Source organism: Cryptomeria japonica, chromosome 9, assembly GCF_030272615.1.
Source record: "Cryptomeria japonica chromosome 9, Sugi_1.0, whole genome shotgun sequence".
In the NCBI taxonomy this organism is placed as follows: Eukaryota; Viridiplantae; Streptophyta; class Pinopsida; order Cupressales; family Cupressaceae; genus Cryptomeria; species Cryptomeria japonica.
Genome location: NC_081413.1, coordinates 587003254 through 587016698, shown reverse-complemented (window position 1 = coordinate 587016698; position 13445 = coordinate 587003254). Strand labels below are relative to the sequence as shown.

The 13445-nt window shown below is 35.5% G+C and overlaps 3 protein-coding genes and 1 long non-coding RNA gene across 4 annotated transcripts; all 4 read left to right on the top strand.

The window, feature by feature from the left end:
- Positions 1–213: 213 nt before the first annotated feature.
- LOC131855775 (pentatricopeptide repeat-containing protein At3g53360, mitochondrial-like) lies at positions 214–2166 on the top strand. Its single transcript, XM_059211809.1, has one exon. It carries the CDS (start codon positions 214–216, stop codon positions 2164–2166), a length of 1953 nt encoding a protein of 650 aa, XP_059067792.1.
- A 119-nt stretch (positions 2167–2285) lies between these two features.
- On the top strand, positions 2286–13200 carry LOC131052087 (pentatricopeptide repeat-containing protein At3g02330, mitochondrial-like). The gene is made up of 5 exons (XM_059211808.1): positions 2286–2472; positions 2652–3546; positions 3606–3738; positions 10255–12516; positions 12631–13200. The coding sequence occupies exons 1-4, from the start codon at positions 2286–2288 to the stop codon at positions 10975–10977; spliced, it is 1938 nt and encodes a 645-aa protein (XP_059067791.1). The 3' UTR covers positions 10978–12516; positions 12631–13200.
- On the top strand, positions 3560–5701 carry LOC131052108 (uncharacterized). The gene is made up of 4 exons (XR_009358905.1): positions 3560–4213; positions 4515–4790; positions 4911–5059; positions 5278–5701. It is a non-coding gene; the product is annotated as an uncharacterized LOC131052108 (long non-coding RNA).
- Positions 11023–11655, top strand: LOC131052092 (putative pentatricopeptide repeat-containing protein At1g68930). Its single transcript, XM_057986681.2, has one exon. It carries the CDS (start codon positions 11023–11025, stop codon positions 11653–11655), a length of 633 nt encoding a protein of 210 aa, XP_057842664.2.
- Positions 13201–13445: the final 245 nt, after the last annotated feature.

The window sequence follows — 13445 nt, the reverse complement described above, 5'->3', positions numbered from 1 at the left end:
ATTAATTAAATTATTTTTATCAATTAATTATTAATTTTTTAATTTCCAGTTAATTAATAAATATAACAAATGTTTCTCAGACTACGACTTCATCCAAGGTCTCTGCGCCAATTTGGAACCGGCATTATTGTTAATGTTTTTCTCAGTTTTGATGGTTTTAAATGAAGTTTGTTAAGTGTACATACTGCTGCTACCTTCGTAACAACCCATGCGATGTTATCCGTTGCCTATTTCAATGGTCATGTCAGTTTGAGAGCACTTTGTAAAGAGGGTTGTTTGAAGGAGGTTCTGCGCATTCTTCTAACTGCAAACAACCCTCCTGTACATTCCTCTACATGCATTCATATATTGCACGCCTCCTTTGCCGGAAAAACTCTTTCCAAGGGCAAGCAAATCCACTCTTACATCAATGACAGCAAATTCACTTTTGCGACAAACCCAGTTTTACAAAACACACTTATCAACATGTATGACAAGTGCGGAAGCTTGGTGGATGCTCGTAGAGCCTTTGACAACATGTCTGAACCAGATGTCTTGTCATGGAATATGATAATTGCAGCTTACAGAAGGCACGGGCTTATTCAGCAAGCATTAACTCTGTTTCATAAAATGCAACGAACAGACATACAACCTGATCACTTCACCTTCTCTACTATTCTCCCTGTATGTGCCAATCCGGCGTCTCTAAATCATGGTTTGGAGATTCATGGAAAAATCATTAGATGTGGATGTCAATCTGATGTTATTGTGACGAATACCTTGATTGACATGTATGCGAAATGTCAGAGAGTAGAGACAGCCCATGAACTGTTTGACAAAATGCCTGACCGAGATGTGGTCTCATGGACTGCGATCCTTGCTGGATATGCACGGAATGGACTTTTTGAAAAAGCCTTGCAGAGTTTCAAGCAAATGCAGTTGGCTGGTGTAAAGCCGAACTCGGCAACGTTTGCTACCATGCTACCAGCGTGCTCCAAAATTGGAGACTTGGAACAGGGTATAGAGATTCATCAAGTAATAGTCGAAAGTGGTTTTTCGTCAGATGTTGTTGTTTCGAATGCGCTGATAGACATGTATGCGAAATGTGGAATCATACAGAAGTCACGCGCTGTGTTTGATAAAATGCATAATGCAGATGTTGTGTCATGGACTGCTATGATTACAGGATATACTCAAAGTGGTGTTCTTGACGAGGCTTTGATGCTTTTTGAAGAAATGCCTCAAAGAAATGTGGTTTCGTGGACTGCAATCATTGGTGGTTATGCACAAAATGGGTTTGTCGATAAATCCTTTGAGATTTTCGAGCAAATGCAATCATCAGGTGTTAAGCCAAACTCGGCAACCTTTGCTAGCATTCTCCCAGCATTTGCCAAAGTGGGAGATTTGCAACATGGCATGGAAGTCCATCAAAAAATAGTTGAGAGTGGATTGTTGTCAGATGCTACAGCTGTAACTACCCTGATAGACTTTTATGCTAAACGTGGAAGCATAGACAAGGCACATGAGCTGTTTGACAATATGTCTGAAAGGAATGTGGTCTCGTCGACTGCAATTGTTGCTGGATATGCACAAAATGGACTCGTTGAACAAGCTTTGGAAATTTTTAAGGAAATGCTTTCAGCAGGTGTGAAGCCAAACTCAGCAACTCTTGCCACTATTCTCCCTGTGTGTGCCAAAATGCGATCTTTGGAATATGGTATGGAAATCCATCAAATAATAATAGAATGTGAATTTTTGTCACACGTTGTAGTTGTTACTTCTCTGATAGACATGTATGCAAAATGTGGAAGTATACACAAGTCACGTAAGTTGTTTGAAAAAATACCCCAACGAGATGTGGCCTCATGGACAGCAATCATTGCTGGATATGCACAAATTGGGTTAGTTGAGGAGGCCTTGGAAATTTTAAAGCAAATGCAATTGGCAGGTATAAAGCCAAACTCATCAGTCTTTGCCAGCATCCTTTCAGCTTGTGTGAAACACGGAGTTATGGAAATAGGTATGGAAATCCATCGAAGAACAATTGAAAGTGGGTATTCGACAGATGTTGTAATTGCAACTAGTCTGATAGACATGTATGCAAATTTTGGATATGTAAATAAGGCATGCAAGTTGTTTGAAGAAATGCCAGAACGAAATTTGGCCTCATGGAATGCAATGATCTAGGGTTATACACAAAATGGTCTTGTTGAAAAAGCCTTTGACATTTTTTTAAGGAAATGCAATTGGCAGATGTAAATCCAAACTCAGCAACCTTTTCCAGCATCCTCCCAATGTGTGTCAAAATGGGAGATTTGGTGCAGGGATTGGAGATCCACCAAAAAATAATTGAATGTGGATTTTTGTCAGATGTTATCGTGGTGACTGCCTTGATAGATATGTATGCGAAATTTGGAAGCATACAAAAGGCATCCAACTTGTTTGATAAAATGTCCCCACGAGATGTAACATCATGGAATGCGATGATTATAGGTGATGCATAGAATGGCCTTGTTGATAGAGCCTTGGAGACTTTTAAGGAGATGAAATTGGCAGGTGCAAAGCCGAATTCATCAACATTTGTTAGTATCCTCCCAGCATGTTCCAAAATGGAAGCTTTGGAAGTAGGTATGGAAATGCATAAAAGAATAATTGAAAGTGGATTTTGTCAGAAGTTGCAGTTGCAAATGCGTTGGTAGACATGTATGCAAAATGTGAAAGCATACATAAGGCACATGAATTGTTTAACAATATGTCTCAACGAGATGTGGTCTCGTGGAATTCAATGATTGTAGGATATGCACAAAATGGACTTTTTGATAGGGCTTTGGATGCTTTTAAGGAAATGCAATTGGCAGGTATAAAACCAGACTCAGTAACCTTCTCCTGCATCCTTCCAGCTTGTGCACAACTTGTAGCTATGGAATTGGCCATGGAGATTCATCAAGGAATAGTCAAAAATGGATTTTTCTCAGATATTGTAGTTGGGACTTCCCTAATAGACATGTATGCAAAATGTGGAAGTTTACAGAAGGCTTGCACATTATTTCACAAAATGCCTAAAAGAGACGTGGCCTCATGGAATGCAATGATTGTAGGGTATGCACAAAATGGCCTTCTCGATAAATCCTTAGATTATTTTAAGAAAATGCGAATGGCAGATGAAAAGCCAGAATCATCTACTTTTGCCTGCATACTTCCAGTTTGTGCCAAACTTGGAGCACTTGAGCAGGGTATGGAGTTCCATCAAAACATAATCAAAAGTGGTTTTTCGTCAGATGTTGTAGTTGTGACTGCCTTGATTGACATGTATGCAAAATGTACGAGACTGCGGAAAGCCCGTGAGTTGTTTGACAAAATGTATCATCCAGGCATAGTCTCATGGAACACAATGATTTCAGGATATGCAATGCATGGCTATTGCAAGGAAGCCCTTGAACTATTTGAACTTATGAAGCATTCCGGAACAATTGCAGACCATGTAAGCTTAATCTGTGTTTTATTTGCATGCAGCCATGCAGGTTTACTGGATGAGGGATGTAAATCATTCATTCACATGAGCAACTCATAAAAATGCCAATAGAACCTGATATGGTTGTGTGGATGGGTTTGCTTGGTGCTTGTAGGTCACATAAGAATATGAGGCTAGGAGAATTTGTGACAAGAGTCCTTCTTGAGTTGGATCCTGGAAACGCTGCACATTATGTTCTTCTGTCCAACATATATGCAGACGCTGGCATGTGGGGTAATGTTCAAAAGGTAAGGGTATTGATGAAAGATAGAGGAATTAAAAAGATACCTGGGTGTAGTTGGATTGAAGTCCATAAAACAATACATAGTTTTTGTGTATGAGAGCGCATCAAAAAACACATGAGATCTATATAAAAAGTTGTAATATCATCTTGGGAGATGAAGGTATCAGGGTCTATTCCAAATACAAGATTTGTATTGCAAGATGTGGAGGAGAAGGAATTGCTTCTCAGAAACCATAGTGAGAAGTTGACAATTGCACTTGGATTGTGTCTCGTGGAACAATTATTAGCTTGTCAAGAATCTTCAAGCATGGGGTAACTTACACACTGCAACCAAGTTTATCTCACAAGATTATTACAAGAGAAATTGCTGTCATCGATGTGGAACTTTTCCATCATTTCACAAACTGAAATTGTTCTGAGGAGATTGCTAGGGATGCTAAGTGAAGCCAGCTGTAAGCATGGTCTTGCACTATTACAAGGTGCATGGTGTCTATCTTGCAGTGACAAGAAGTAATCAGGTTTCATTTAAAGTTTGAAAAAAATTGTTTTGGAGAGCTAATCCATACAATGACTTGATGAAATGATATTGTGTACTATGTATTACTTACTGGATATTGCGGTATACTGTATCTGTTAAACCCTGTTGTATGATACTGTGGAGGAGTCATAACGTTCAATTGTTTTTCTCTTTCCAAACCCTTGAGGAATGTCCTAGTACCCTTTAGGGAGGTCCTTGGTTCCTCGGTAAAGCTGATCTTTTCTTGAAAAAATGGTCTACAGGTTTTAATGCAGCCAGGGAAAGCTTTAACAGTGTCTCTGTCTGGGTTTAGGCTTCCAGGACTTCCTTAGGAATACTGCGATGAAGAGATCATATGAGGAAATGCCAACTCTCTTGGTCAGTTTTTATCAATTGATGAAGTCATGAAATCTATGAAACAATCGATTTTTGTCAGATTTTGCATAAGTGTTGATATTGATAAGGTGCTGCCAAATGCCATAAAATTGTGTCCCAAACTTGTGGTTTGGGAACAGAGAATTCATTAGGAGTCTTCACAGGTTTGCCTTCTTTGCCATAAAGCTGGACATTTCTTCCATTTTTATTATGATTTCAAGAAGCAGCACCATATTTGAACAAGAATTTCAATTCCTTCTCTTTCTCATTGGAATGCGATTCAGATTGTTGAAGGTGTTTCAAAGATCAAATAAGCACCCTGCTATGAGGATAGAAGGGAGGGATTTAGGCACCACTGTGGTCCTTAGGGAATACGTGAGGGTTTCCCGTTAGGGACACAGGTAAAGCTTTGTCTCCGCTTCAAAGTTCATTGGTAAGGTTTGGATTCAAAACTCCATGATTGTTGGTTTGGCTGTTCTTTTGTTGTTTGTTTCTTAGGGGGCCTTTCTAGTTTCATGGCCTGTTTCTATGTAGGTTCTGATTTCATGTTGGTTTGTCTTTCTTTTTCTGTTCAAGGTTTCAGGTTCCTTTCAAAACCCTCTCAATTTTTTTTATCTAATCAAGAACGTTCAATTGTTTTGGATCTTGTAGAGCTCTAGACTATATATCTGGGAAGAGGCAGAAGTACAGGAAATATGAAAGCAGAAAGCAGAAAGCTGTTAAGTCAAAAGGAAATATTAGAGAAGGGCCTCCAATGAAGCCAATGCTTAGATATGATGAGCAGAGCAACAGCATCTCTAGTTGATTTTATATGTCACGTTGTATGGCACATTTCTGGATTAATTCTAATATCTTGTGCCTCTCTCTGGAATGAAGTTGTCTTAAATTATATGCTCCAAAATACACATGCAAATTTAAATTTGTCCTGGTGGATTTCTGTCGGTTATGATTGTGGAATACCGAGGACATTTGATTGGTTTAACTTCTAAAGACCGGTGTTCAAATGTGGTTATTTTATTTCCTTAGTGAAGAATATATATATATATATATAGATGAGAAGTAGACTTACATTTTTTGACATGATCAAACAAAGCTTTTGGAAAAAACTGTTTTTTGTAACACTTTCAGATCACAGGATCCATCAGTAGGATGAAAAAAGATCATGAAAATTAATGATATACCAGATGTACACTTATCTTCTGAAATTGTATCTTATTTGCTTGATTGATTTTTGCGTTGCTTTTGTTACTCTCGATCTATTTATCTGGTTCTTAAAAGGCTTTACCTTGTCATTATAGCTTCTGATTGAATCGTTTTGTGTCTTCTTTGTTGTTTTTATAGATAACATTATTGGGGTCGTATATCGTCCCAAACAACATGCATTGATGCCATAGAGAGAGTTAAAACTGCTTGAACAACCCTAAACATAGGTGTAGCATACGGAAGCATGATAACTAATAGCATTAACGCCATAGGAAGAGCTAAAACTACTTGAACAATCCTAAACATAGGTGTAGCATAAGGAAGCATGATAACAGAAAACAACTAAGTACCAACCTCAGCTTGGGCGTGTCCAAAAGACAGATATAAAACAAACTACGTGACTGTAAGCAAACCCAAACAGCACCAAAAAATACTATTCGAATTCTAGCCATAACAACTATCGACAGAAAAACCTCCATAACATTGAAGTTTTACCACCACCCAACTTGCCATGCCACCAACAGTGCGAGCACCGATGATCATAAGTTCTGTAAAGCTATATCCCCTAAAGTTATATAAAGATTTGCAGCATGTTTAATTTGATTAGTTTAAATGTTGTACAATTTTATCATTACTATAATCCAATGCAATTTAAACAAAATTTTATTATAGTTTGATATTAAAAAATAAAAACAAATAACAGTGCAGATTCATGTATGTAATTTCCAAGTAGCTTTTAATAACAATATATTCAAATAACAGCCGAGAACAGCCCCTCCCTCTTTATATAATCTTTTGATTATCTACATTACATTAAGGTGTGATAAAAGAAAACAACTTATACCACCCTTCCATTGGGTGTGCCAAACAGATACAAAATTATGTTATACCAAGTAAGGATGGGGATGGGGATGGGGATGGGGATGGGGATGGTATGGAGGCCATTTTTAAGGGGAAGACAGTGATAACTATTAAAAAATTAAATAATTTGAAATATAAAAAATTTCAGCTATTCATATCATGGCAATCATATGATATCATGATAAGGCAATCATCATATATATCATAGAACTTCAACGTTTAATATTAGAGTTCAATTGAAACTTTTCATTTCATAAAAAAATGAGAAATAAATTAAGTTTTAATCAATTACATTCATTGATAATATGCATATATTATATAAAAATTACAACAAAGTTCTTAAAGGTTGCAAGTTTCAACTATAAAATGACAAAAATATAAAAATATGCAATTGTCTATAATCAACATCTCTTAACATTACATCGAAATCAAAATTGAGTGGAAATCACTACCACCATGAGAAATATGTACTCACTTGAATCTCCTCCACATTGAGTAATAGGGTGTTTAATTTTAGGGTCATGTATTATTAGTTTAGATTAAAGGTGAAATTTAGGTGTAAAAATTTGTAATTTAGATTTTAGAGTGTAACAATTAGGGTGAGGTATTGATATTTTAAAGGATAGAAAAGAAATTATAAAATGAAATGTAAAATTTAATGTATAATTAAAATAAGTTTATGATTATTGTAGAATTAAAAAGGTTTATGATTATTTAAATTATTTTGTAAATAAATATATGTTTTTTAAAACATAGATAGTGATATGTGTATTCAATTATTAGACCTTCTATATAAATTATAAGGTAAGATTTAACCATTGTAATTGTTATTAAAAAGTTTTGGGTTCATTTAGGTGTTAGATAAGTTATACTTGAAAGAAAAATATGAATTTCTTTTAATAACAAATGGTATTTTAATGTATTATTCTAAGGGGTCTCATGATTAAGTTTTAGTTGAATCTTAAAAAATACATTTTAAGGACACTTAAAAAGTAGATGTGTGAATGTTGTGGATATGACCAAAGTATTATTTCAAAAGAAGATTCGAAATAATTGTATATTAAAAGACAATCTTAAACAAATTAAATTAGTGTTAATTGATTTTGATTTATGAAATAATGAATGTATGAAAGTTTTTAATAACATCCATAAGACTAAACAACCTAACCTAGGTAACCGTCAACAACTAAGATAAGCAAAAAAATTAAAATAAACATAAGCCAGAAAACTAAAACAAACAGACTCACAAATGCTTACTTGTTCTCCCTCTCCTTTTAGATCTATATTAAAAAATAATCTTAAACAAATTAAATTAGCTTTAATTGATTTTGATTTATGAAAAAATGAATAAATGAAGGTTTTTAATAACACCCGCAAGACCAAACAACCTAGCTTAGATAACTGTCCACCACACAAACAAGTGCCACATAGTGGTGAGTACTTGCCTTGTTAATTTGTAGTTGAAATAGTAATTAGTATATTGTTTAATTTAATTTAATTTATTTTATATTATTTATCTTTCTTGTTAATTTGTATTTGAAATAGTAATTTACTAATTGTAACTAATTTATTATTTAATTTAATTTATTTTGTTTTATATTATTTATCTTTCTACAATTGTGTTGTCTTAATGGTATAATTATAAAATATTTTGTGAATAACACATTAATAACTATATTTTAATTATGGTATGTGAAGGTTTTGTTGATCAAGAAAATAAGCAATTACATCTTAGCCGCATTAATTCTAATCATAATATTAACCATAAACTTAATACTAATTAAACCCTAACCCTATAATCTCATTTTAAATCTTAGGAACACATCTTAGCCACATTAACTCTAATCATAATATTAACCATAACCTTAATACTAATTAAACCCTAACCCTATAATCTCATTTTAAATCTTGGCATAAGGCTTACATTTGCAAGGCACACACTTTTACAGAATAAGCTTATTAACTTGTATGACAAATGCGGAAGTTTGGTGGGTGCTCGCAAAGTTTTCGACCAATTGACTGAACCCAGCATTTTCTCATGGAAAAATCATCAGGTGTGGGTTTCAATGTGAAATTATTGTGATGAACACCCTGGTAGATATGTATGCAAAATGTGGAAGAATGGAAAAGGCGCGCGAATTGTTTGACAAAATGCACAGTGATGCTCTGCAAAATGGACAAGGTTAGTCTGAGATAAATAACACACACACAAGAAACCGTTAGTGTTAATCAATCAAAAACTAATCTAAACAGGCATATCAAAAGAGATACTAAAAACATGAAAGCATATTTAACTAAAGAAGCAAATATGATAAGGCATCTCCAAATACCTCCTAACATGCTCTTAGCTTCTTCTCTTTTGTTCCTCTCCTCTCCAAGTTCCAAAATAGTGTAGCTCTCAGCAGTTTTTTGCACTATGGATGCTTATGGAGGATTGAGATTTGAGTATTTTTCTTCAAATGAGAAATGAAAAACTAAAATACTGGATGCTATTAAAATGATTGATTTTAACTAAAATAACAAAGATATTAGTTTGCTATGCTAAATGCTCTCTAAAATGCCTATAGGTTAATTGCATACAAGTTTTCAAGATCTGGATTATGAAGAAATGAGCTCTATTTATAGGAAAAATAGAGCAATGGATGGTTGAGATTGAGTAATCTCAACAAGGGTCAATATTGAATGATTTCAAATCCATGTGAGGGCTTTCAACCCAATCCCAGGATGACAAGTGTTAATGTGAGATAGGTTGAGAGGAGAGGGAATAAGCATTAAATGCTTGATATGACTTTGGGAGTTAAAGTCAAGGTTAATTGAATGAATAAACTCTTTATTCAAAGAATAAAACTTTTATCCAATGGATAAATTCTTGTGCAAAGGCAAGAAGGATAAATATGGTCAAAGCAATAAATGCTTGGGGGGACAAGTTTGAAATAACCATAAATGGTTATGTAAAAGCCATAAATGGTCATGTAAGAGCCATTAGTGGTTTTTGAAGACTTTGGGAGTTAATTTGTTGAACACACAAAGCATTAAATACTTTTCAAAGACTTTAAAGTCTTTGAGAAGTGACTCCATTTTGCTTAGGAATGTGACAATAATTAAGGGATGGATTAGGCTAATTAAGAAGGGGTTAGAAGAATCTAGAAGGGGATTAGATTTTGCAATTGGATTTGGTGGGTGAGGGAAAATAGAATTTTTATTTAAAATAAAATTAGTTTATTTCAATAAATGAGTGCAAGTTGCATTTGTAGGAAAATGCAAGTGGGGGGGATAATGATTTAAATAAATATTTTTATTTAATATATTTAAAAGAAGAATAGGGAGATTTAATTAAATATATAGATTTTATTTATTTAATTGATTGGAATTTGATTTAATGAATTAATTAAAATAAATTGAATAATTTATTTAATTAATAGAAGAATGTTTGAGGATGAATTAATTAAATATTAATTAATTAATTGATGGCTAGTGGATTTATTTATTTAATTAAGCTGGACAGATTTGTGTGACTACACATAGTACAGACGTGATTTCATGATGATTATGGGATATGCGTAGAATGGTGTTCTTGACGAGGCGCTGAGGCTTCTCTATAAAGTTCCAAATCGAGATGTGGCCTTATGGACTGCTATGATTACAGCATGTGTGCAAAATGGTGCTCTTGACTTGGCTTTGAAGTTTTTCGAAGAAATGCCTCAGCGGAATGTGGTTTCATGGACTGCAATCATTTCTGGATATGCACAAAACGGGCATTCTGAAAAAGCATTGGAGATATTTAACCAAATGCAATTGGCAGGCGTAGAGTCAACCTCGGCAACTTTTGCCAGCATCCTCCCTGTTTGTGCCAAGATGGGAGATTTGGAAAAGGGTATGGAAAACCACCAAAAAATTATTGAATGCAACCTTTTGTCAGATGATGTTGTTTTGACTGGCCTGATAGATATGTATGCGAAATGTCGAAGCATGCAGAGGGCACTTTGTTTGTTTAAGAAAATGTCTAAACCAGATGCTGCCTCATGGACTGCAATCATTGCTGGATATATGCAAAATGGATTTGTTGATAAAGCCCTAGAGTTTTTTAAGCAAATGCAACTGGCAGGTGTAGAGCCGGACTCGTCAACATTTGCAAGCATCCTCCCAGCTTATGCGAGCATGGGAGATTTGGAACAGGGTAAGAAAATCCATCAAAAACTAATTGAAAGTGGATTTTTATCAGACACGGTAGTGACTGCACTGATCGACATGTATGCAAAATGTGGGAGTATACAGAAAGCTAATTAATTGTTTGACAAGCTGCCTAAATGAGACGTGATCACCTCAAATGCAATGATTGTAGGATATGTACAAAATGGGCTTCTTGATCAAGGCTTTGAGCTTTTTAAGAAAATGCAATTAGTGGGTGTAAAGCCAGACACATCAACGTTTGCCAGCATCCTCCCAACTTGTGCTAAACTTGGAGCTCTTGAGCAAGGTATGGAAATCCATCAAAAAGGATTTCTGTCAAACGTTGTAGTTGTGACATCTCTGATAGACATGTATGTAAAATGTGGATGCATACAGAATGGATACAAAATGTTTGACAATAAGCCTCAACGTGATGTGGCCTCGTGGAATGCAATGATAGTTGGATATACACAGAATGGACTTGCTGATAAAACCTTGGAGATGTTTAAGCAAATGCAATTCGTAGGTGTCAAGCCAGACACGTCAACCTTTGCCAGTATTCTGCCCGCATGTGCCAAGCTGGGAGGTTTGGAACAGGGGATGGAGATCCATCAAAAAATAATCGATAGTAGATGTTTGTCTGATATCGTTGTGACTGCCTTGATAGACATGTATGGAAAATGTGGAAGTATACAGAAGGCACGAGAATTGTTTGACAAAATGCATCATCCAGGCGCAGTCTCATGGAATGCAATGATCGCAGGATATACGCCCTCAATCTCTTTGAACAGATGAACTACTTTGGAACCAAACCTGACCCTGTAAGCTTCATCTGTGTTTTATTTGCATGCAGCCATGCCGGTCTAGTGGACGATGGCTGTAAATACTTCAATGGCATGAGTACATTTTATTCCATCATACCTAGAATGGATTATTATGTATGTATGTATGGTTGACCTTCTTGGCCGTGCTGGCTATCTCGTGGAAGCCTTCTACTTGGTCATCAAAATGCCATTAAAACTTGACAGGGTTGTATGGATGTGTTTGCTTGGTGCTTGTAGATCACATAAGAATATTGGGCTAGGAGAATTTGTGGCTAGACTCCTTTTTGAGTTGGATACTAAAAATGCTGCTCCTTATGTTCTTCTCTCAAACATCTTTGCAGAAGCAGACACGTGGGATGATGTTCATAAGGTAAGGAAATTAATGATAGATAGAGGAATTGAAAAGCTACCTGGATGTAGTTGGATTGAAGTCCATACAATGGTACATGTTTTCTGTTTAGGTGACAAATCACACCCACAAACACAGGAGATCTATACAAAGTTGGATAAATTGTTGTGGGAGATAAAGGGAGCAGGGTATGTTCCAGATACAAGATTTGTATTGAATTGCAATTGCATTTGGGTTGTTGAAATCACCACCTGGAACTACTATCAGAGTTGTCAAGAACCTTCGAGTATGTGGGGATTGCCACATTGCGACTAAGTTCATCTCCAAGGTTGCTGCAAGAGAAATTCTTGTGAGGGATGCAAACCGCTTCCATCTTTTTAAGCACGGCCAATGTTCCTGTGGAGATTACTGGTGATTATGAGGAAACAAGATACACACGCAGGCATGCTGTAGAACGAGGTGCATGGTTTCAAACTTGCAATGGTAAGAAGGATTCTCATTTTATTTTCCGTTTCTCTGATTCTGGAGAGCTATAGCATGCTTTTGACATTTTATAATGATTTTTAAAACTATTTCTTGTCTTTTTAACTGCTCAAGGTATTGAAGAGGTAGATCATGATTCATAGTACCGTCAAGGAAGTACCTCTACAACTTTGGACTGATAAGCTGGACTATAACGCATAGGAAAGGGAAATGCAAGAGAGGAATACTTTAAGGGCCAGCATGAAATGTGAGGGAACTTACAATCAACCCAATGCTTGGATTTGACAGAGAGAGCTTCACTTTATTCTTGTTGGATTATTCTATTATCCTTTTCTTATGTCAGGTCTGCTATCTGGGCCTAAATTATGCGTGCCAAATTATATATGCATGTCCACATGTTTGCATTGATTTTGTGAATTTTATGGCCACGATGCAAGCACATTTTGCAAGCGTCAAGTTAGATCTTATCCTAGCCAGGTTAATGGGTTAGGTTGTTCAAATATTGTTATTGGAAATTCTTTAGGGAGAGGAGTAACTTCTTGGACTTGCAAAGATGCCATATATAATCTAAATGCGATTCCCCTCAAAATCACAATCTTGGAATACGGTCCTGTAAAAATCATAACGAGCTTGTAAATGTCATTGTTATACATTTTTCACTTTCAGTTATAAATGCACATTTAGGGTCTTTATGTATCATTTAAACTTTAGTTTGGTTGGATTTGTAAGTCAAAATACAAATCTTGCGAAGAGTCTCCATTTATTGCAATACAATGAAAATCTTTATGAAGGGAACAGTCGTGTTTCAAGCATATCTGGAAAAATACGAATTGGGTTTTCATGATTGTTGGACAGAAATAAAAAACAATAAAATGAAAAAATTCAATAAATTTCGTGCAAATCTAGTTTGTAGTTTTTGAGAAGTCTTC